Below are 23,739 nucleotides of genomic sequence, written 5' to 3' on the forward strand. Positions count from 1 at the left end.
TTTCATTCCATACTAATAAATCTTCATTGTCAGTTGTGTCCACACCTTTCATTGTTCTAAAGAAAATGGTCATATTGCTTACAGGAAAGGAGCAACACTCATTGGGTCCTGTCTCCTATTTTCTAATTTTCTAATATACCTAGACTCAAATTCATGTACGGTTCCAACTTAATCTATATCTATGATTTCCAATTATATTCAGGTTGAACTCTTGTATTGTTTGAGCTTGGGCTATAGCACCTTCTAAGCTATTCCACATATACATCTATATGGAAAACTATTTCATCACATCTTTTTTAACATGTGGTCTTTCTTAATTTACTTCCATGACCTCTAAAAGCCCTCCCATCTTTAATCAGGAGATCTCTTCTTTCAATGCAATCTATCTCCTTTAGTGACCTGAACATTGTAATCATGTCACCTCTATCTCTTCGATCTTTCAAAGTTGGCAGACCCAGTATCTTTAGTTTTTCCTCATATGGTTTATCTGCCAGTTTGGTTGTTGTCCTTTGTATTCTCTCAATCATGCATATATCCTTCACTCTATGTGTGGACCATACTACTGATGCATGTTCCAGTCTTGGATGTGTCAGGGTTTTGATTATTTTTTTCATTATCTCTTCATCCATATAATGGAATACCACTTTAATCTTCTGCTGATATATCTGTCAGGTGACAGGTTTTTTAGCAACACTCCCAAGTCTTTCTCCTCTTTTGCTTTTGTAATGTGTTTACTTCCCAAGGAATAGTTTAAGGATGACCTTTTGCCAATATTACCCATTTCCAGTACTTTGTGCATTTTTTGGTATTGAATTTCATTTCCTGGTCCGTAGGGGCGCCCCATATAGACCCTAAAGTATCGACTGCATGTTACTTTGCCACAATAACAAGCAGCCAATACCCCAGACAGGGGTATTGGCTGCTTGATAATGGAAGAGATGGCAGTGAGGGGAAGATGGGCAGAATATTTTAGGGAGTTGCTGAATGTGAAGGAGGATAGGGAAGGAAAGATAGCTGCAGTGGGAAATACGAAGAAAATGAGAGTGATGAGTGAGGAGAATGGAGGAGAAATAAGGAAGGATGAGGTGAAGGCAGTTGTAAAGATGATGAAAGCAGGTAAGGCACCTGGTCTGGATGGATGTCATGCAGAATGTCTGAAAAAGGGAGGTTCAGTGATGGTGGACTGGTTGGCGAGATTATTTAATGTTTGCTGGAGAGAGGGTAGAGTACCGGAGGACTGGAGTAGTGCCTGTATAGTTCCTCTTTACAAAGGAAAAGGGGACAAGTGTGAATGTAGTAATTTCAGAGGGATTAGCCTGTTGAGTGTAGTAGGGAAGGCTTATGGGAGAATCTTAATTGAGAGGATTAGGAGAGGAACAGAAGGAGTAATTGGTGAGGAACAGTGTGGTTTTAGGACGGGTAGAGGTTGTGTAGATCAGATCTTTGTGATAAGACAGATATGTGAGAAAGCTATAGGAAAGGGGAGGGATGTTTTTTGGGCTTTTATGGATCTGGAAAAGGCTTATGATAGGGTAGACAGAAAGGCACTGTGGGAGGTTATGCAGATTTATGGGATAGGAGGAAAGCTTTTGGGAGCTGTCAAGAGTTTTTATGTGAGTAGTAGAGCATGTGTTAGGATTGGAAATGGAGAGAGTGAGTGGTTTGAAGTAAAGGTGGGACTTCGTCAAGGATGCGTTATGTCGCCCTGGCTGTTCAACTTATACATGGATGGGGTGGTGCGAGAGGTGAATGCTAGGGTAGTGAGTCAGGGATTGGAGATGATTAAAGAAAATGGAGAAAAGTGGGAGGTGAGCCAGCTGTTGTTTGCGGACGACACTGCGCTTGTGGCAGGGTCAGAGGAGGGATTGAGGAAGCTGGTGGCAGAGTTTGGGAGAGTATGTGATAGAAGAAAGCTAAAGATAAGTGTGGGTAAAAGTAAGGTGATGAGATGTACAAGGGGTGAAAGTGGCAGTAGACTGGAAGTGAACATTAAGGGAGAGCGACTGGAGGAAGTGGATAGTTTTAGATACTTGGGTGCAAGTGTAGCAGGAAAAGGTGGAGTGAAGGTGGAGGTAGAATGTAGATTGAGAGAAGCGAGTAAATGCCTTGGTGGTTTAAAGAGTGTAATGAGAAATAGACATTTGGGAATGGATGCGAAGAGGAGACTGTATGAAGGAGTGATTGTGCCAACAGCACTGTATGGGGCAGAAACGTGGAACATAAGAGAAGAAGAGAGAAGGAGTTTGAATGTGTTTGAGATGAGGTGTCTGAGAAGTATGGCGGGGGTTACTAGGCTAGATAGAGTGAGAAATGAGGAGGTGAGGAGGAGAATAGGGGTGAAAAAGGATTTGGGAGAGAGGGTTGATGAAAGAATATTAGGATGGTTTGGACACATGGAAAGAATGAGTGAAGAAAGACTAGTAAAAGAGGTATGGAAGGCAGATGTGGAGGGAGTGAACATGAGGGGACGTCCTAGGATGAGGTGGATGGATGGGGTGAAGGGGGCTTTGGGGAAGAGGGGAATGTCTGTTGAGGAAGGAAGGGAGAGGACGGAAGACAGAGGTGAGTGGAGAATGGTTGTATATGGATGATGTTGTGACTGCATGAGGAGGAATGGGCGGGGGGGTGGGGGGTGGGGTAGTATGTGTGAGTAAATTTTGACGCAGCCCGAAGGGATTTCTCCCCGTCCTCTCCTTATATGCAAAGGGGGACGGAGAGGGGGGGGTCGCCGATTAAATGAAGCGGCCTTGCTGTGGATGTACTGTGTCTTGCGACACTGCTTCTGACCCAGGGCGGTGGGCGGGGTGCAGGGATGACCCGTCATCCAGGAGGTGCTCAGATGAGAGGAAGGGTGGGAGGGGTGTGGAGTGTATTTGGGGATGAAATGGGTGGGAGTGTTTTTATGCCTTTCCCTTTTTGGCTACCTCCCTTGGAAGGGGGAAGAAGCCTTGGTATATGTATGTATGTATGTATGAATTTCATTTCCCATTATTGGCTCCATGCAAAAATTAGTATCTAGATCCTTTTGTGATATTCTACCATCCTCCTCATTTTTCATTCTTATCATGATTTTTGCATCATCTGTAAACATGTTGGCATAGCTTGTTTCTTCCATCATGTCATTAACATAGACAAGAAACATTATTGGTTGAAGTACTGAACCTTGTGGTACTCCACTCATTACTGCTCTCCAGCATGACATCTTGTCCTTTACTACTCTCCTCATGTATCTTTCCTTCAAAAAGTCTTTAATCCATTTTAATAGTTTGCATCTCAGTCCTCCAACATGCTCCAATTTCTACATAAGTTGACTGAGAGGTACTTTACCAAATGCCTTCTCTAGGTACAGGTACACACAATCTACCCACCCCTCTCTCTCTTGCAGCACATCAATCACTCTCAAGTAAAAGCTTAAAAAATGTGACTCACATGACTTTCCAGATTAGAAAGCAAACTGACTGTGTCAGAATGTTCATCTTTTCAAGATATTTGGTCCATCAATCTTTCACAATCTTTTCACATAATTTCACTGGTTAGTGTTGCTGGCCTATAATTTAGTGGCGTTTCCTTGTTTCCACCTTTGTGAATTGGCACCACATTTGCCCCTTTTCCAATCAAGTGGCACAATGCCTTCTTTCAATGAACATGTAATGAGACTGTGGATCTTGTCCACTAGTTCTTTACATTCTTTAAGTATCCAGTTTGAGATACCGTCAGGTCCTGAGGCTTTTGTCACATCCAGTGGTCCCAGGAGATTGACCACTTCCCTCACTTCTACATTTATATCCGCTGAACCTGGTTTTTTCTCCTTCCTTTTCTCCAAAAAGTTCTGCTCTTTTGTGAAGAACAGTTGGAAACCTTCATTCATTATTTTGGCCTGAGCTGAGGCCTTTTCAAAGAGCTCACCATCCACTACTAATGTGGTGATTTCTTCCATGTGTCTCAATTTTCCAATTATGAACCTGTAAAACAGTTTTAGTTCATCTTTGCTTGCACTTTCTGCTTGGTACATTAAATGAAGAAGCACCCCCATTGATGCATACAGTATATATAAATTATTTTATAGTTTTTGTTTTGTTTAATACCATACTGTATTTTTTCATCAAGTAATCTGGTAAGAGAGTGTATCTTGGGAATTGAGACCTTTAATTAGCCTATAAATTGAATGACATAATCTGGTATGAGCCACAACAAAAACTATGAAATATTCTACAAAATGGAAGGTTTTAATCTGTTAACAGCCTCATGACAATGTTATTTGAAACCTTTTGTAAAATGTATGTCATTTTTTCTTTCATGCTCAGCAGATATTCCGACTACAAGCCCCTTCCACCCCCGAAGAGCAGTGCAAACTACAAGCCAGTTCCTCCACCTAAACCCAAGAACTACAAACCTCAGGCTCCCCCCAGCAGCAGCTCAAGTGCAGGGCATGACAGTGGTCTTGGAGGCTACGGCATCTGCTCAGATGTGCGCAAGACTTATGACCGAGGACCATACCATGCAAGTAGCAATGGCGGCCTTAGTGACGATTATAGTGGGCTTGACAGTGGCCAGGGCAGCAGCTTAGACAGGAAATACGATACCTTTGGCAGATCATCATATAGCAAGGTGGAGTCTCAGCTCATCTTTACGTTATTTCATTTCTGAACAGTTGGATCAATTGTTCCTAAAAGGCTTCCTAGACTAGTCTGGTAATTACTTAGGATATTAGGATAGGGTAAGCGAAGCATGACAGATCTGACCAAAATAACTTGCATACTAAAACTATTTATGTGATTCAGGTTGTAACGTCGACTGGGCGAACAGGGTACTACCTAAATGTCCCACCTCCGAGGGATGGAAACCAGGGAGGAGGGGGAGGCGGGGGCGGCGGTGGAGGACCTGGTGGACGTGACCTTCCCAACCACGACTACAGAGGGAGCGCATTCGAACTGTACAAGAAGCCCCCAGATCCTCGTGCTGGCCCCCCAGGTCCTCCCGTACCTCATGGCATGCAGTACACAGACTACAGCAGCAGGTGGGGCCATGGCACAAACCAACACCTGCAATCAGATTTGTAAGCAGCTGGCACTCTGAGGTATACAACCATGTCACTGATCTGATTGCCTTGAAGTCTGTTCCCTGATTTTCGTAGTCCACCCGCAACAGGTGCTGCTTTTCTCTCATAGTGCCAGCCGTGTTTATTTATTTATTTATTTATTTATTTATTTTTTCCTATTTATTTTACATATATATATTTTTTCTTTTTGTTTTCTACTTCTGTCAGTTAATATTGTTTCTCACATTCAGCATTAATTGCTTCTGGAAGTCTAACTTTTTTTTATAATTTTGGACAGTAATGCTTTTTCATGGATTCATTGAGAATGTGAGGGAACTTCATATACTAATTGGAATATAGTGGCAAGTGAAAGAAATTTAATCTTAAAATTATAAAGCATAGCATATTCTACATAGACATCATTTCTTTGTAAAAGGATACTCTTGAATTTGTGAATATTAGTCGCTCAAGTGAGTTAATAGTTGCTTATAGTGTATGAATTTTATTTACTCTTTTTTTTGCTTATCTACTTTTAGCTTAGAGAAAGCTTGTTATGGGCACAAGAACCTAGTTAGAGCAGTTTTTGTTCCGTTGTTGAAATCGTTTCAAAGGAGCATAGAAGAACTTTTGAAAGTGAGAGTTTTATTCCAGCTCTGATGTTTTATTTCATATGTATATAAAGTTTGTAATGTCATTATAGGTCTTCCAAGAAATACTGGTAATGATAAAAAAAAATGTAAAGAGAAAATAGTAGAAGAACAGAGTAAAAGAGTAATAAAATGTCATTTTGATTATTGTTGTCAGTGTCAAGATTAAATCCAGCTTTGTTTCTCATGGAATAGTTCATATTCTGAATATGAACACAAATATTAATATTTTACGTGACAAATTCAGGGGTCCATATAGAAAGTAAATAGATTTTTTGTCTATTTAATTTTTTTTTTTTTTTTTTATTATTATTATCCTGCTGTTTCTATATTTTGTATGTAATATGGAAACCTCTAAAAGCTCTCTCTTTGCATTCTTTAAATTTGAGTTTCATTATTTAAAGAAAGTCCCTTCATATTCAGGCCAAGGATAGTACCTAGGCAGTGACAGATTTGTCTTTTTCATACAACGGAATATGCTATGCTTTAGTCACCAGGTGTTGGAATTGGTGTATTCATGCTTCATTACCCTTCCCGTTCTTCAGTCACCTCTCTCCCCCTCCATTAATGGTACAGCAATAAGTCTCACATTTCCCCTTGTGTTGCCTTGCCCAAATACTTTTTAATACCTCCATCAATGTTTCCATACTTTACCTGCCTCTGTTATTTTCTCTCCTTTCCTGTTTTCATTTGTTCCTTCTACTGTGCTTCTTCCCTCTCCCCCCCACCATCTTCTCTACCCTTAGTCCTTATTTCGTCCTGCCTCATATTCATTTCAATTGAGCTGAGGTGTGGAGCAGATTGTATGTGCTTTTTGCCCTCTGTATAAGTGGAGCTGCATGATTCCTCCGGCTGTCATACCTTTCTCTTGACCAGCCATCTCAATTTTTCTTACAAGAAAAAGAAGAAAAAGAATAAAATTGAAATGGCTTTTCTCAGTCACTCTGTGTGTAGCTTTTTTTATTTTATTTATTTATTTTTATAACTTTTTTTTCGGTTATGTAGTGACATCTTCTGTGGAGTTGCACATTTGTTTATGCACTTCGGTCAACAGAAAGGTTGGCAGGGCCCATGCTACACTAATGAGAGGCAGCTAAACAGCTCTCCTCCACACTCCACACAGCTCTCATGGCACAGCTGTTCATATTCTTGCACTAACGTTTGTTCACATGCTGTTTTTTTTTTATTTATTAGTTTATTTGTTTTTATCATTATTATTTTTTTTTACATTATTATAATTTTTTTCATTGGTGTTGATGTGTATGTTTGCAAAGAGGTCCACCCCATGGCCACCTTGGAGGCAGTGCATAGTAGAGTTAGCGCAAGCGTATAACAGCAGTGATCATACTTGTTTCATATGCGGGTGTATTTGGGTCTAAACTCACGGTGTGTGACCTGCGGCAGGCGGTGGGCGACTGATGAGGGCAAACATAAGGTGATAGCGACAGCACGGGGGGTGTTTGACCATAGGGGGGGCACACTCACTTCGGAAGAGACGGGAGTGTCCATAGTCATTCCGAGTGGTGCCCTACCCAAGGGCAACAAACAAGAGATTTACTTCAAGGTTTGCCAGGACAGCTCCCTAGTGCCCCCCCTCGACCGCAACAAAGGTCAGTAGATGCAGCAGCCATGCCACACCCCCACAGGATCCAGCTTTGGTCTGCCATGCTTCCTGCACACTCGCACTTGCTTTAGAGTAGGCCTTCTATTCCTTGGGCCAAGACACATCCTGCAGCAATTGCTCTGGCCCTGTGGGGAAGTGGCGGCAACACTTTTATCTTGCGTGTGAAACCTTTGAGACAATCATGGTTGGTTGCCAGAGGAGTTACTTACCCCTCACTTGTGCTTGGGAAAGTGAGAGTCTCGAATTGCAATTTAGGTTTGGATCCACCTATGCATTGTGTATGATCACTACTAACCTCTGTGTCTTATGCTGCTGTGTGAATGTTGCACAACACAGCCAACATTGCCCTCCTTCCCTCCCTCCCTCTCAGTGTTGCGGTGATAATTTTTGAGGTACTGGAGCTGTCAGTGCATTGAATATTATGTAGTCCAATAAAATCCAAATTTGTCTTTGAATATACAAGGAGGACTTTGAATTTTCATATAGATTAGTGTTTTATCTATATGAATAATAGAAATATATTTTGAAAGTAACAATAAGGATTAATTAAGAACTGCCAGAGGATTGCTCTGGTGAGCTTCAGTGGCACTACACTCCCAGTACCTCCTTTCTGTTATGTTACATATCTCCTATCATGCCTCTTACTTCCACCCAAGTCCCACACATTTTTATACTACTATACTGTGTGTTTACGGACTAACCTGCCATCCACTAGAACATGGACTAGGCTTTAGTAGTTGTGTGTTGGTTGTTTGCATTTTTTCACTTCTGTAAAGTGTGAGATCTCTGTAGAGATTGTTGCATGAGTGTTTTGCTTTGTTGTGGTGCTTTCTGAAGGCTGTAATATGTACTAGTGTTTTGTGCATTTCAAAGCTGTATTTCTGTGTGATGCATCCACTGAATTTATGCTATAAGTTTGCATAGTAGGTGAATGATTTTATATTCATTTTTAAAACTACTTGGTTATGTTTTTACTATAAATTTTTGTTGTTTGAATTTTGATATAGTTATCAAGGTGCTTTTAGTTGCATTGAATTTTTTCTTTTACCCTGCAAGTATTATTATTGTAAATATCATAGGACAATTGAAAAAATGATTATTGGTTATCTTAAAAAAATCACTTGAGACCTGAAAAAATTACACATCAACATAAGGTGTTTCACATGTGGGTATAAGTATATGCATATATATATTATGAATATACATGTATGCATTTTTTTCACCCCCCAGCCTATTCCCTTCTGTGCGAGTAGATTGATGAGATGGGACACTGGCATAGTCAAAGGACCTCTCCCAAGTATCTCCCTGACAACTTCATGATATTTCCCTTTCCATTCATCTTTCTTATAGGTTTAGAAGCACCCCAGACTTAATTACCTAAAATTTCTGTACTCATTTACCTTTAAAAGTCAGCTTGTACCAGCGACAGGTACACTGGAGTCACACAATTTGATTGCCCATGTTTTAACAACTTGCAGCTTCGACCTCAGTAAATTCCTACCCCTAAACCTTACTTCAACACCTAAACTCACAAATTCGATATTCAAACAGCCTGCCACTACATTCTGACCACCACCTAGTGGCAAGGAGTAGAACAGGACCTAAACCTCTTGAATTGCAAGACCCCAGTGTACCTGCTTGTGTTGGTCTCATAAGACTAATGGCAGAAAGAATCATCTCCCTTCTGAACGTTTTCAAGATCCATCAACCCCCTCATCTCTATATGGAGATGCACCCCCAAGGAGCTGACATTCAGTCTCTTAGACTGGGTGTTGTTTGGTCCTGCAGTATTTGTAATTTGTTGTCTTGCTGCATTACTTCTGACCTGGGCAGTAGGCAGGAGACAGGGATGACCCTTCATCCACAAGCCCTGGCTGGCTACTTCCATTATAAGGGGGAAGAAGCCTCTTGGTATATAGATATTTGTATACATGTGTTTAAATCCATGTGAATGAGGAGGTGAGGAGAAGAACAGGGGTGGTAAGGGAGTTGGGAGATAGGGTGGATTAAAGAGTATTGGGATGGTTTGGACACATGGAAAGAATGAGTGAAGATAGACTAGTAAAACAGGCATGGAAAGCAAATGTGGGGAGAGTGAACATGAGGGGGCGACCTAGGATGAGATAGATGGATGGGGTGAAAGGGGCTTTAGGGAAGAGGGGAATGTCTGTTGAGGAAGGACAGGAAAGGACAGAAGACGGGTGAATGGAGAATGGTTGTATATGGATGATGTGATGCATGAGGTGGAATGGGTGGGGGGATGGGGGGTGAAGTAGTATGTGTGAGAAAAATTTGACGCAGCCCGAAGGGATTTCTCCCCGTCTTCTCCTTTTCTGCATGAGGGGATGGAGAGGGGGGTCGCTGCTGTAATGAAGCGGCCTTGCTGTGGATGTGCTGTGCCTTGCGACACTGTCTCTGACCCAGGGCAGTGGACAAGATGCAGGGATGAACCGTCATCCAGGAGGTGCCAAGATAAGAGGGAGGGTGGAGGGGAGTGGAGTGTATTAGGGATGGAGTAGGTGGGAATGGTTTTTATGCCTTTTTCTTTTTTGCTACATCCCTTGTAAGGGGGAAAAAGCCTTTGGTATATGTATGTATGTGGTCAAAGAAGCCATGAATGGCAGGTTAGAGAAATTTCAGAATAAACATGAGGTCAGTTGCATAAAGCCCAGCAATTAAGTTAACACAGTCCAGAGTAGAGCTCTTTTGTTGTGAAATAATATGAAAACAATGTGAATTTAATTTGGCCATGTTAAGGCATTAAGGCTGTTTCTACATATCACAAATACATGACTGTAGTAACATAAGTTACAGTGGGGGTGTGAAACAAATATTGAAAAAAAAAGTCACTGACTACATTGTTGCTTGAAGCTGTGCTCATATATCATGCATTTGCAGTTTACACATTTCTGATCACATATATTCATATATTGTTGTAATATTCAGTACTCAATTTGAAGGAAAAGAGATAGAGAGATGGATTGTTTTCAAACATGAAATGAAGATCTGCAAAACAAGTTGTTGGTGATGTGAAACAGATTTTAGATTTTCTGTCTATACATCAAGGGCTTCTTCCCCCCTATAACAGAGGTAGCCAAGTCAAAGGCGCACACCCACATACAGAATAGAAAAAAAAAAGCAAAAAGGTATGTTGTTGAGCTTTGTCATATTGATAGGGAATCCCTCCACATAACTGAAAAACAGAAAACTCTGTCCTGTAAGTCAGTCATAGAAGAAACATTGTGCTGTAGGCAGAGTTGAATGAGTGCAAGATAGTGTACTATTTGCCTTAAGTGTGATGACTGCATCAACTACCAGGCCAATTTTGTATTGGTTTTCTGTTAGTGCTAGGTGGTGACTTGAGTGGAAGCAGGCTACATTTGTTGTGGTTGGTTTACCCCCACCAGTTCATTATATGACAACCATACCCCCTTCATCCATTCAATGAATTTATGAAACAGACAAGAACATTTCTTTAGAATGTGTCTTTCATTCATCCATTTACAACTATTCTCCATTCATTTTTGTCTTTTGCACTCTCCCCTCCTTGCTTGACAGACATTCCTCTTGCTTCCATCTCATTCTTTGTCTTATGTAACAGTTATTATTGCTATAGTTATGTCAAGTCATAGTTCTTCCTCAGTCAATGAGGATATGTGCATAGTGATGAGTGTACTGTAGTCTGTAGCTGGGAGAATGACAGTAGGAAAAAAGTTTAATAATAAAGTGTGATACTGATTAACATTTGTAAGCACTGGCTGCTGTGGTTAATATACTAAATTCATGCGTGTCATACCAATGGAACATCTCTCTGGATTAGAGTCATGCAACACTCTTCATGATTGGAGACTAATCTCCAATCAAAGAACAATGCAGATCATGATTAATTTCTTCTATCCCTCATCTCATTGCCCTCATTATAGCTATCATTTAACATCTGATTGACTCCACATCTTTGGTACACTATTAGTCCTGAGGGAGAGAAACATTGGTTATGGTCAACAAAGTATTAAAAGATGCTATACTTATCAGCAACTCCTTTCCCATTCAATAAATCTTTATCACTTTTCAATTTAGTTCTTATCATATATATCTTTTCTAGCTCATTCAGTTCTTTCTCATTTTCACATGCCACTCGTAGGTTGCACTGTGGTCATCAGAGCCTTTTGTTCCTCTCCATCCTGTTTTTCAGTCACCCCTCATCCTTTATGACGCTGTTCTACCACACATCTTTGCCAATAAACTCCATGAATTTATTGCTCTGATTTCTGTGCTCCTTCCTATCTCTATCCTGTTTGTAAAGTAGCACATTGTATACCCTTGTCCATGTATATACCACAGGAAGCTCATCTCAAAATTCCCTCGCCAAGTAAAAGTAATCAAAGATGTCAGCATACTAAAAGCATTCTTGAAAATCAACCAAATACCCAACCTAAATATTCCTTCTCCAGAAATTCATTTATTTTTCTACTCATTGTAGTGCTGTCAGTATTTTCAGTAATATGAAGGTTAGTATATATATGTAAATATGACAACATATTAATAAAGGACTGTTTCTGTGGGAAATGTGTTTTCTCAAAGAATGTTAAATGTGTAGTTCATAGGTTATGAGGAAAAGATTTTCCACAGGACTATGTGTAACCCATGTATGAAGTTTATTGTTAACAAATTTTCTGCACAGCGTAAGTGTACATTTCTCTTATTGAGCTCACCCATCTGTACTCTTTGAATGTAGTTTTTTAACACAGGAGGTGCATACACCATCATCTCCTTCATTTGAAGGAAAGGTATTTATTATGGCATGCTTAAGTCAATAACAAATGTATTAAAAAACTAACAATATACTGTATAGAAATATAGACTTGCTTATAACCATAAAATTTATTCATATATGTACCTGGATACCAGTATGTGATTATATACTTCAATGTTTACTTATTTTTTCATTATACGAGGAATGAAATTATATCTTAAATGTTTATCATTATGAAAACTTAAGAAAGAATTGCCATTTTAGGATCAGTTAGAACAGACATTAAACAAAATCAAACAAACTTTTATATAATTTGGATAAAGAAAAATCTTATGAACTTATTGTCAAGTAGCAAAAAAACAAATATTACATAGGAACAGAAAGTAGTGCTTTTATAGATGTAAATTTTGGATTATCAAGAGAATTGCAATAACTGCAAATAATTTGAGTAAATTCAGTTTATATTGTAGAATTGAATGATCATGGTTATACTCAATGGCTACAGTGAAGGTGCACCGAAATATTAGAACATTTTTATGTATCCATTAATTAGTAACTGTAATGCCATAAAGATTGTATTAAGGTGTAGAGTAGGGTCTGAATTTGTTTACAGGTTATTTTGATTAGTCATAGATAAAATCAGATGACAGGTAATCGATGTCTACATTAAAAGAGATTAGGTGCTGTGTGTTTACTTGTCTTTGGTGACATATGGCAAATGCATCAGCAAGAGTTGGTAGGGTTTTATAGTTCTGTCATTCATGAACATCTCTGAATTTCTCAGTGTGCTGGCAATGATGTAATACTAACTTATTACATTTTTGATTATCTGTCATGATATACTGTATAGAGTACGTGTTTTTTCATGTAATGATACGAGCTTATCATCCACGAAAAGTAACCAGTTTGTTGCTACAAGTTTTTATTGCTCCTTACGGATATAATCTATATGACTGCATGTACTCCCAATTTGGTTGGTTTTGCTAACTTTGCATGTTGTAGACTTAAATGAAGAGTTTAAGTTCAAGGCTGATATGGGAATGTTTAAAGGTTAACAGAACTGGCTTTTGGAAAATGGAGGTTATATCAATAGTTTAATGATGGACTCAAGAGAAAGGAAGAGAATTATGTATGTACATACCAATGGATGATGCTGTGATGCATGAATAAGAGTAGGTGGGGAATGGGGGTGAGGTAGTATGTATGAAAAATAATTAATGCAGACTGAAGGTATTTCTCCATATCTTCTCCATTTCTGCATGAAGGGGCAGAGAGAGAGGGGGGAGGGTTGCTGATTAAATGAAGCAGCCTTGCTGTGGATGTGCTGTCTTGCAACACTACCTGTGATCCAAGGCAGTGGGCGAGATGCAGGGATGACCTGTCATCCAGGAGGAGCCAAGATAAGAGGGAGGGAGGGGGTGAATGGGAGTGGAGTATGTGGGGATGGAATGGGTGGGAGTGGATTATATGCCTTTATATTTTGGCTGCCTCCCTTGTAAGGGGGGGAAAAGCCTTTGTTATATGTATGTATATTATGTACATACCAAAGGGCCCTTTCACCATATAAGAGTGGCTGAATCAGAGCATAACCCCCCCCCACACACACACACACACACATATCTAAAACTTATTCATTGCTCCTCCCATCTTAGCACCTCATAGATCCCCATGAGGAAGACCTCAAGTTGTTTTTTAAAAATATATAGATTATGTGTGCCAGGAGCCAAGGATAGAAGATGAAATACAATGCCAAAAAGTGCAAAGTATGGGAAATGGGCAGAGCTCAGAAAGATCATCAATGAATTATGCAGTGGGAATGAGATAGTTACAAAAGTAAAGAGGAGAAGGATCTAAGAGTGCTGGTCATTGACCACTTGTCACTCAACAAACCTGTCTGCAAGATCATAAGCAGAAAATATGTTGATTAATGTGAAAATGGTTTTCCACCATACTTAGAGGAGATTATGAAAAAAATCATGGTACCATATCTGCCATAGTTTGAAATATGGAGCACTAGTGTGGTCTTCACACAAAGTGAAAATTATAAACAAAACTGGGGAAATACAAAGAGCAGTGACCTCCTACCTTGTAGTAAACCATATGAGGAGATACTTGAAACTTTAGACCTGCCGTGAATAAAAGAAAGAAAAGAAAGAGGTGACTTGATGGTAGTGTTCTGACCATATAGGGGAATGGACAAAACTGACAAAGAAGAAATTCATAGGTCGTGATAACAAATTAAAGATCACATCTTTGGATGATGTCAAGAAACTTAGTTATTCATGTAAAAAACATAAGCTCCTGGAATAGCCTAGCAGGCCAAGCTAAACCATGAAAAATACGTTAATGCTAAGCATGATATGTATCTTTGGTTTTTGATGTATATGAAGTGGGTGTATGCTGACCTGGCCACCCCATTTACAAGAAGGAAAGGTCCTTTGGCATATATAAAATGATAGATGGAGTAAAAAAGACAGACTCCTACAACACATAGATCCTTTCTCATACACAGCAGTTAGGTAAATACTCAGAAGATACAGAGAATGTAATACCACATTGTCCTTCACTCACTTCTAGATAACAACACAAAATCTCCTCACTAAGTAATGTTTAGACTGTAGTGGTTGTAGTCAATTGATTGGATGCTGTGAGTTTACTGTAAGAGGAAACCAGGGCAATGAATTGATTAATTCTTGACCATGTTTTAGAAGGAAATTCCAGAAAACCACCATGAATTTTTACTTGAATCTTATGATTGTTGACATAAGTATTCTTTTATTAATAGATATTGATTATAAAGAGTATAGTGTAAATAAAAAGGTCCAAGGGACAGGAACAAGAAATGTATATTTTATGATAGATTGTGTTTCTTGCTTAATTTTTGTAACTTTAGTTGCTATGCTTAAGATCAATAGAGTTTAAGTGTATCTTTTAGTTTATTACAATTGTATGCTTTCCACATAGTTCAATGGTAAATAGAAAGTTAAAATGCTGCTGTTGGTCTTCAGCATCAGATATTATGGAAATGACCAAAATCTATCTATCAGCATGAGAATGAGAACATAGTTTGATTATTGTATGCAGTTATAAAATGCCAAATTTTTGTCATCCAAAGTGTTAGTTTCCCAAATGCTAGTACATATTATGATGTCTTGTTTATTCAGTAGATAATGTAGTGCAACCCTTTAGAACTGTGCTATTGTAATTGTAGTACTGGTAATTCCATTAGTTATTAAAGGCAATTGCCATACCTATACATTTGTAGCATGTGCATAAACACATCCTTTATCCACAAGGAGCTAAGATAGGAGTGGGATTTGTGATGGTGGGTACATGCCTTGGCTGGTTACCTGCCTTGTAAGGGGATGATGAAGATGATGACATTCCCTAGGCTGTCTGACTGAGCAATATATAGATAGATGAATAGCATAACAACACACACACATTTGCATATGATATAGATCAGGATATGTTAAAATGGTTTGGATATGAGATTGGAAGTAGAATGCATGATAAAAAAGTAAGCTGATTGTAGAGGAATGTGTAAATCATATAGGAAAAGTGTGACAGAATGTTTGAAATGGTTGGTTTCATGGGAGAATAAGCTTAGAGAAACATAAGTGAGAGGGAAAGAAAGTGGTAGAGGATAAAAGGTTGACATTGTTATTCAGGAGCCAAGTGATTAATAACTGCACATGTATAGTGTGTACACAAACCTCCAAGAACATGTTCTAAGCAGACATCCACCTTAATTCTATTTTGGACATATCTTCTATTCTTCCTTTGAAAGAAAACTTGAAAGTGAACATTATGTGGTAATGATGGTGTTTACTGTACACATATAATATCAGTGTACATTTATATATACATGCACAAACTTACATATATGCACATGCTACTGTCAGTGAAGAGAAATTGACTGAAATTTGTGTTCTTTTATCTGTAGTAGTGTACTTGTGTCATAATTTCTTATGATTAGATTTGTCATTATGCCTTGCATTCTTTTTTCACATTGATGTGCAATATAGTCATTGTAAACAGTAAATGATAGATATGATTTATGCAAATGCACTTGGAGTGGATAGGAATCTTCATACTCCATGCTATAAAATTATAAATTGTTAATACTTTTTTTGATTCATGAATCTATTGATTGTTGTTTGTTTTTGTGGCTCTACATGAAATCGAGGAAGGTCAGTTTTCATAATTTTACCTGACCACTCGTACATTCCTCTAGTGACAGAATAGGATGACAGATATTTGTGCCATTATGTTAAAAATTGAACTAGTACTTTATCCTTGCTGTGGTAATATTGAGCTTGTGTTTTTATGTAGGTTGATTTTTTTGGGTATTGAAAATCTGATCTTCAGTGTTGTGTAGATATCTTGCTGAACATTCCTTTGATGCTGATGTTCACTTGTTTAATGTGAAAAAGTTAATTTATGATTACTACATTATATCAGGCCTTGAAAAATAAAAAGCAAAATTATTTCAAAGATATAAGATAGTCATGCAAGTATCAGTATGATTATGAATAGGTACAAAAATTATGTATTTAATTATTGCAGCATGGTGGTATATTTCTTGATTATTTTTGTCTAATACCGCATGGTTTCATTCCATTGAGTAGTAGACCACAGACTAAAGCTAGGAGTCTGCTCCAACTGAATGGAATGCGAGGGTATTAGTCAAAACAAAATCTATAGAATATACCACCATGTTGAATGGATAAAAACTGAAGCTCATATATAGCACACTTTTTCTTACCAGCAAAATATTAGTTTCGGTACAAAAAGATTTGCTCTAGTTTTCACACAAGAGATGACAGGTTACAATTTTCTTAATGTTTTGAGTGTGATTTTTATTTCTCGTTAACATGTACATGAATGCTGGTGTTTTACGACCATGGTTTTGGACCCAGTTTTGTATATACGAGCTTTTCACTTTCCTTACCATAGTGAATAAAACATGAAATTTTTATAATTTATTTGTGTCTACATAGTGTGTGTGAGTACATGTTTGTGTGTGTATTTACCTAATTTTAGTGATGTAGTTGGAGTGTACAGGGTTGGAGCAATGCTCATGTGATCCCATCTCTTTTCCTCCATTTGTCAAATCTTGCCTTGAATTTGTTTATAGTGTTAGCTTGCATTATATTTTTATGTACATCTTTTAAACTTTTTTTTTTTTCCGTTACATTTTTATCTACGTCTTTTAAACTTTTTTTTTCTATGCCCTGTTGTTGGTCCTTCTTCTCGTACCAGTAATTCTTTTCTACCTACTTTCTTTAAACCTTTTTCCTATGTAGATATCAAATCACCTCCCATTGTTCTTCCGAGGTGGACAGTCCCAGTTTCTTCAATCTATCCTCATATATCTTGTCATTTAGACCAGGGATTATTTTGGTTGTGGTTTTTTATATTTTTTATATTTTTCTTGTATCTTTCTTTAAGTATGGTAACCACATCACCACTGTATATTCCAGTCTGGGCCATATCAAGCTTTCAGTGATTTTCTTTATCACATCCTCATCCATGTAGTGAAATGCCACATTTATATTTGTCAACAGATAATAGGCCCCTCTTATTTTCTTTACATATGATTCAGGTGATAGGTCATCTTTGAAGGTAAATGTAGGTAAAAGCAGGTTGACAAGATGTACAAGGGTAGAGGATGGCAGCGAGTTGGAGGTAAGTCTTTCAGGAGAGAGGCTGGAGGAAGTGGATAGGTTTGGGTATATGGGGTTGCTGTAGCAGGAAAGGTGGGAGTGGAGGTGGAGGTAAATTGTAGAGTGGGAGAAGCAAGTGGATGCCTTGGGGGATTAAAGTGTTTCTTGAGAAATAGGTATCTGGGAGTGGATGATTGTATGAAGAGGTGATTGTGCTGAGGGCTTTGTATTGGGCAGAGACATTGAATTTAAGAGAGGTAGAGAGGAAAGGTTTGAATGTATTTAGGACAAAGTGTCTGAGTATTATGGTGGGGGTTGCTAGGTTGGATAGAGTGAGAGGTGAGGAGGAGAGTGAGAGTGGAGAGGGAAATGACAGTGTTGATGGAGTATTGAGGTGGTTTGGACACATGGAAAGAATGATTGAAGAAAGATTGGTAAAAGAGGTGTGGAGGGCAGAGGTGGAGGGAATGGGCTTGAGGGGGCAACTGAGGACGGGGTGAAGGGGGCGTTGAGAAAGAGGGGAATATCTGTTGAGCAAGGGAGAAAGCAGGACATAGGGATGAGTGGAGAGTTGCTGTATATAGATGATGCTGTTATGCAAGGAAGGGAGGGTCAAGGAATGTGGGGATAGGTGTTGCTTATGTGTGAATGATATTTTGATGCAGCCCAAAGGGATTTGTCCCCGTCTTCTCTTTTTCTGCATGAGGGGATGTCACCATTTAAGTGAAGCAGCCTTGCTGTAGATGTACTGTGTCTTGCTACATTGCTTCTGACCTAGGGCAGTGGGTGGGATACAAGGATGACCCATCATCCATGAGGAGCTAAGATGATTGGGAGGAAAGGGTGGTGGATGGGAGTAGAATGGGTGGTAGTAAGTACATGCCTTTGACTTGGCTACCTCTCTTGTAAGGGGGAAAAGCTCTTAGTATATAGAGAGATAGATAGGTCCTTTTCCTCCTATGCTTTTGCTATTATTTTGCTTCCTATTTTATAATTATTGTTAAGCTTTTCTTACTTTGGCCCATTTCCAGTATAATGCATTTCATTGTTTTGAATTAATTTTCCACTCCTGACTCCACTTGTATCAATCATATCACTTGTTTTTCTTCTTTCAGTGTGGGCAATCCCAAATCAACTAGTTTTTCCTCGGGTGTGTTTGAGTGTGTACATGAGTGTGTTGTAGATTTGGATAATGAAAGGAATCTCCTACAAATGTTTTTTGTTATAAAATGAGAATATTCCCTCTTTCCCTTTGAACCAGGTGAGACGTTACTCAGCCCCTTGGTCATGTGCGGCCCCCATGGACTCCAGTTCTGCAAACCCGTGGAGCTGCGGCTTCCTCATGCTGCATCTGTCTCACCCAACACTTGGAGTTTTGCACTCAAATCCTCAGACACCCCATCGGGCCAACCCACCCAGTGGACCAACATGGCCCTGGCTGACGCCCCCCACTCCTCGCACATCGGAGCCAACTGTGTCTCGGTGCTGGTCGACCACTTCTAGTTGGGCGTGTGTCCAACTTCTCCCATCCAGCTCTCTTTGTTGTTTGTGGAACCAAGCCCCCAAATGCCTGAGGCCCTTCCAAAGCATTTATTAAGCAAAATAGAAACCACAATATGTCGTGTCTCGCTCTGTATTGCAGGACTCAAAACGTTAAAAGAATCTCTGTTATGTAATCATATGACAAGCATAATTGGACCCCGTGGTCTCTACACTAATGTGTTCATTGCTCTGGTTGTATTTTACATATATGACCTGGCCAAGTTTGGTTTGAGGTCTATCATCGAGAAAAAAAATTTATGTATGTGCAGTGGCAACCTATGATGTCATAGTGGAAAATATGTGTTCTTAGTGATCTGCAGATGTATCCTTGCAAGCCTGTGATATGGTTGTTTCCAAATTTAAAGTTTATTAGACCATCATGGTATGAAACGGAGTTAATTTGAAAGGGTAGCACTGTGCTTTGAATGTCATTTATGGCTCTGTAATTCTTAATGGTTGTTTACAAATGTTTTAGTTCAAGATCATCTGTTGCTTTTATTATTGAGGTTCAAGCTCTTATGCAGGATTGCTGTAGACATTCGATAGATTCCAAACAATCTGTATTCTATTTTGAAAAAGGAACCCAGGTCTTCATTTGGTTCCTTTGAAGTTTGATAGCTGTTGCACATATTGCCACTGGGACTTGTCACTCATCATCTGCCCACCCTTGATGGCAAGCAAGTCATCACATCCGAAATTGTCCTCTGGTGCCTCATCAGGCATGCATACATTAGTACCAGTGTTCAAAGTTGAGGCATAACGATTTCCTTGTGTTTTTAACTGCTGTACATAAAGATGAGACTCGGTACATAACAATTCGTCCACAAATGTTATTCAAGTGGTATTGAATACTTATAATGACATCACTGATACTTGCTTGGATCTTGCCCTGCCTATCATTTTATAAGCTGTTCTTGCACAAACACTGCAGTATTCCTTTTTACATTTCATCTCTCCTCTGGTCGTCATGTTAAATGTGATCCAGTAAATTGCATTTTCACATTCATAACATTTTGATCTTTTCATTGTGCATATTTGGTACCTGGAGAGCAGAAGCAAGCGTCAGGTGTCAGAATAGTAAGAGAACCAACAGGTGCCCAGCACAGCCCCAAAGTAATACATTATTAGCAAGAGACTTGAGAGTTTACATACTTTTTGGTTCATGTTGTTGTCCCCACCATTGCCTCTGCTAATAGAATCTAAATTAAGGAAAACCAAATTACTGTTTAGGAATGAGAATTGTTCCCTGTTGTTGTGCCATTGTGAAAGTGCCTTTGCCAAGGAGGGCCCGTGGAGTCGTTCTTGTTCGCACTGTACGTAATTGTTATGCTCAGGTGAGTCAAGCAAGGACAATGAATTGAGCCAAGCCCAAGGTCCCTTGCAACTGACCAACCTGAAACAAGCAAAATAAAGACATCGGGTAAGAGTGGATAATGTTTGTTGGCGTGTGTCAAGGAGTTATCTGTGGTTAGACCACAAGATGTTGTGGTTTGGCGTAAGATTGTGGTCCAGCCACAGGAATGTTGTGGAAGCTATTGGTAAAGACGTATCTGGGGTTGAGCCCTGGACCAGTGTGGAAGGTGTAGTTAAACGGGTCTGTGGTTGATCCCCAGGCCAGCATAGAAGTTGAGGTTCAAAAAAGGAGGGTTGTATGTGGTTGGTGGCTCTTACTATACAAAGGGTAGTCCTGTTTCGTCCAATTTAGCATTAATAGGTCAATTATTTGGCAGTGTAGTTGGGTGCAGAAAACAAACTATCCTTGGGGAAGAAAACAATTGGAGAACTTTGCTATCCAAGGGCAGCCTTTCCAAAAAAAGAAAAAAAAGAGGAAACAAAAAAAAAGAAAAGAAAAGGTGTTAAACTGAACTGTTGCATCGTACGTTGTGAAAAGTTGCTTTTATTTGTTACCAATGTTAGCACTTTATAAATAATGATCACTGTTAGAAATGTGAAACTGTTCTATAGCTATGTTCCTTGCTAAGGTTCAAGTCATTGTATGGAAAGTGTATACCATAAGGTTCATGTCCTTGCTGTACCAAAATGATGGATGGGGTTTTGACTCCTTCGCCGAAATGGTATGCTCCATCGATTTTGTCCTGCCTAATGAATGATGATTTACTCAAAGGAGGAGAGGACCCTGGAGTGAGAACTGTGGATCCTTTCAGTCTAGGAGGGCTTCCTCCACTCAGCAACATAAAATCTTCTAGTTTTAGCCAGAACAGAGCCGATGAAGCGTACCACTTTGTTGAGGGTTTTTTATATTTTGAGCTGACATCTATGACATTGTCACACATTTTTTCCTTGAAGACTTCTAAATGTTTATGGATATTAAAGTCATAGGCAGCATTTGTGGTAGCTGAATCAAAGTATTAAATAATTTTCATTGTTCAGTAACCATCTTTTCCTTAAAGTAACAGTATTGTATACTTTATAGGTTGGAAACTCTGTACAAATTGAACACAACCAAGTTCTGGTCATTGGTTTCCAATGGTTGTTTATTTTCTTTCTCAGCAGCCGTAGTGCTGCCCATTCTCTCGTCAACGTTGCTTGGCGTCCAATCCGACCACTTTCAGGCGTTATCAGGTGATTTTACAGATTAATTGTAATGAACAAATTTGGAGTGAATCTCATCCTGAGATTGTATGCGAGACATTAATGGCTGATGGAGGAACGCCTGGCCTGTACATAGTTGGGACTATTTTAATATTAAAGTGTACCTACAATGCTAAAGTACATCCCAACGTGTAAGATATCATTACCCTCTCTTTGTATCCTTAGTTTCAAAGTGTAAAGTAATAAAAATGGATTGTAAAGGCAAATATGATTTTTCTTTGTCCTATATATGTCTGACAAAGGGAGGAACAGAGTTGACTGGCTAGTGAGGTTGTTTAATGTGTACCTAAGTGAGGGGAATGTGTCAGAGGACTAGAGGAGTGCTTGTATAGTTCCACTTTACAAAGGAAAAGGGGAGAAATAAGAATGTAGTAGTTTTAGAGGGATCAATTTTTTTTTTTTTTTTTTTTTTTTTTTTTTTTTGTGTGTGTGTAATTAGAAAGAAAATGACCATGATGAGTGAGGAAAATGGAGGAGAAATAAGGAAGGATAAAGTGAAGGCAGTTGTTAAGGTGATGAGAGCAGGTAAGGCACCTGGTTTGCATGGATGCCACACAGAATGTCTAAAAAAAGGAGGTACAGTGATGGTGGACTGGCTGGTGAGGTTATTTAATGTTTGTTGGAGAGAAGGCAGAGTGCCGGAGGACTGGAGTTCCACTTTACAAAGGAAAAGGGGACAAGTGTGAATGTAGTAGTTTCAGAGGGATTAGTTTGTTAAGTGTAGTTGGGAAGGCTTATGGAAGGATCTTGATTGAGAGGAACAGAGAGAGTAATTGGCAAGGAACAGCGTGGATTTAGGACAGGTAGAGGATGTGTAGATCAGATTTTTGTGGTAAGACAGATATGTGAGAAAGCTATAGGAAAAGGTAAGGATGTTTTTTGGGCTTTTATGGATCTGGAAAAGGCTTAGGGTAGACAGGAAGGCACTGTGGGAGGTTTTGCAGATATATGGGATAGGAGGAAAGCTTCTAGGAGCTGTCAAGAGATACTACGAGTGTAGTAGAGCATGTGTCAGGATTAGAAATGGAGAGAGTGAGTGGTTTGAGGTAAAGGTGGGACTTCGTCAGGGACGTGTTATGTCGCCCTGGCTGTTCAACTTATACATGGATGGGGTGGTGCGAGAGGTAAATGCAAGGGTGGTGGGTCAGGGATTGGAGATGATTAAAGAAAATGGAGAAAAAGTGGGAGGTGAGTCAGCTGTTGTTTGCGGACAACACTGCGCTTGTAGCAGGATTGAGGAAGTTGGTGACAGAGTTTGGGAGTGTGTGTGAAAGAAGGACGTTGAAGATAAATGTGGGTAAAAGTAAGGTAATGAGATGTACAAGAGGTAAAAGTGGCAGCAAACTGGAAGTGAGCATTAAGGGAGAGCAACTGGAGGAAGTGGATAGTTTTAGACACTTGGGTGCAAACGTAGCAGGAAAGGATGGAGTGGAGGTAGAATGTAGATTGAGAGAAGTGAGTAAATGCCTTGGTGGATTAAAAAGTGTAATGAGGAATAGACATTTGGGAATTGAGGCTAAGAGAAGATTGTATGAAGGAGTGATTGTGCCAACAGCACTGTATGGGGCAGAAACATGGAACATAAGAGAGGAAGAGAGAAGGAGTTTGAATGTGTTTGAGATGAAGTGTCTGAGAAGTATGATGGGGGTTACTAGGCTAGATAGAGTAAGAAATGAGGAGGTGAGGAGGAGGACAGGGGTAGTAAGGGAGTTGTTGTTGTCGTTCCCTAGACTGTCTGTCCGAGCAGTCCCGTGGTAAGGGAGTTGGGAGATAGGGTGGATGAAAGAGTATTGGGATGGTTTGGACACATGGAAAGAATGAGTGAAGAAAGACTAGTAAAAGAGGTATGGAAG

The 23,739-nt window shown here is 39.4% G+C and overlaps 1 protein-coding gene across 27 annotated transcripts in view; it reads left to right on the forward strand.

Moving 5' to 3' along the window:
- pyd (zonula occludens-like protein polychaetoid) overlaps positions 1–22,092 on the forward strand; it is a 600,297-nt gene extending 578,205 nt beyond the window's left edge. For 16 of the 27 annotated variants that reach the window (XM_076197998.1, XM_076197975.1, XM_076197977.1 and 13 more), the window contains 4 exons: positions 4,305–4,608; positions 4,782–5,017; positions 7,090–7,295; positions 18,993–22,092. In XM_076197998.1, coding sequence (XP_076054113.1) covers positions 4,305–4,608; positions 4,782–5,017; positions 7,090–7,295; positions 18,993–19,234 — 988 coding nt within the window. In that variant the 3' untranslated portion in view covers positions 19,235–22,092. Of the gene's footprint in view, positions 1–4,304; positions 4,609–4,781; positions 5,078–7,089; positions 7,296–18,992 lie in introns of those variants that run through there. The other 11 variants (XM_076198000.1, XM_076197982.1, XM_076197974.1 and 8 more) reach the window with 6 other exon arrangements.
- Positions 22,093–23,739: the final 1,647 nt, after the last annotated feature.

Source organism: Oratosquilla oratoria, chromosome 14, assembly GCF_046742065.1.
Source record: "Oratosquilla oratoria isolate Oo_2021 chromosome 14, ASM4674206v1, whole genome shotgun sequence".
Classification (NCBI taxonomy): domain Eukaryota; kingdom Metazoa; phylum Arthropoda; class Malacostraca; order Stomatopoda; family Squillidae; genus Oratosquilla; species Oratosquilla oratoria.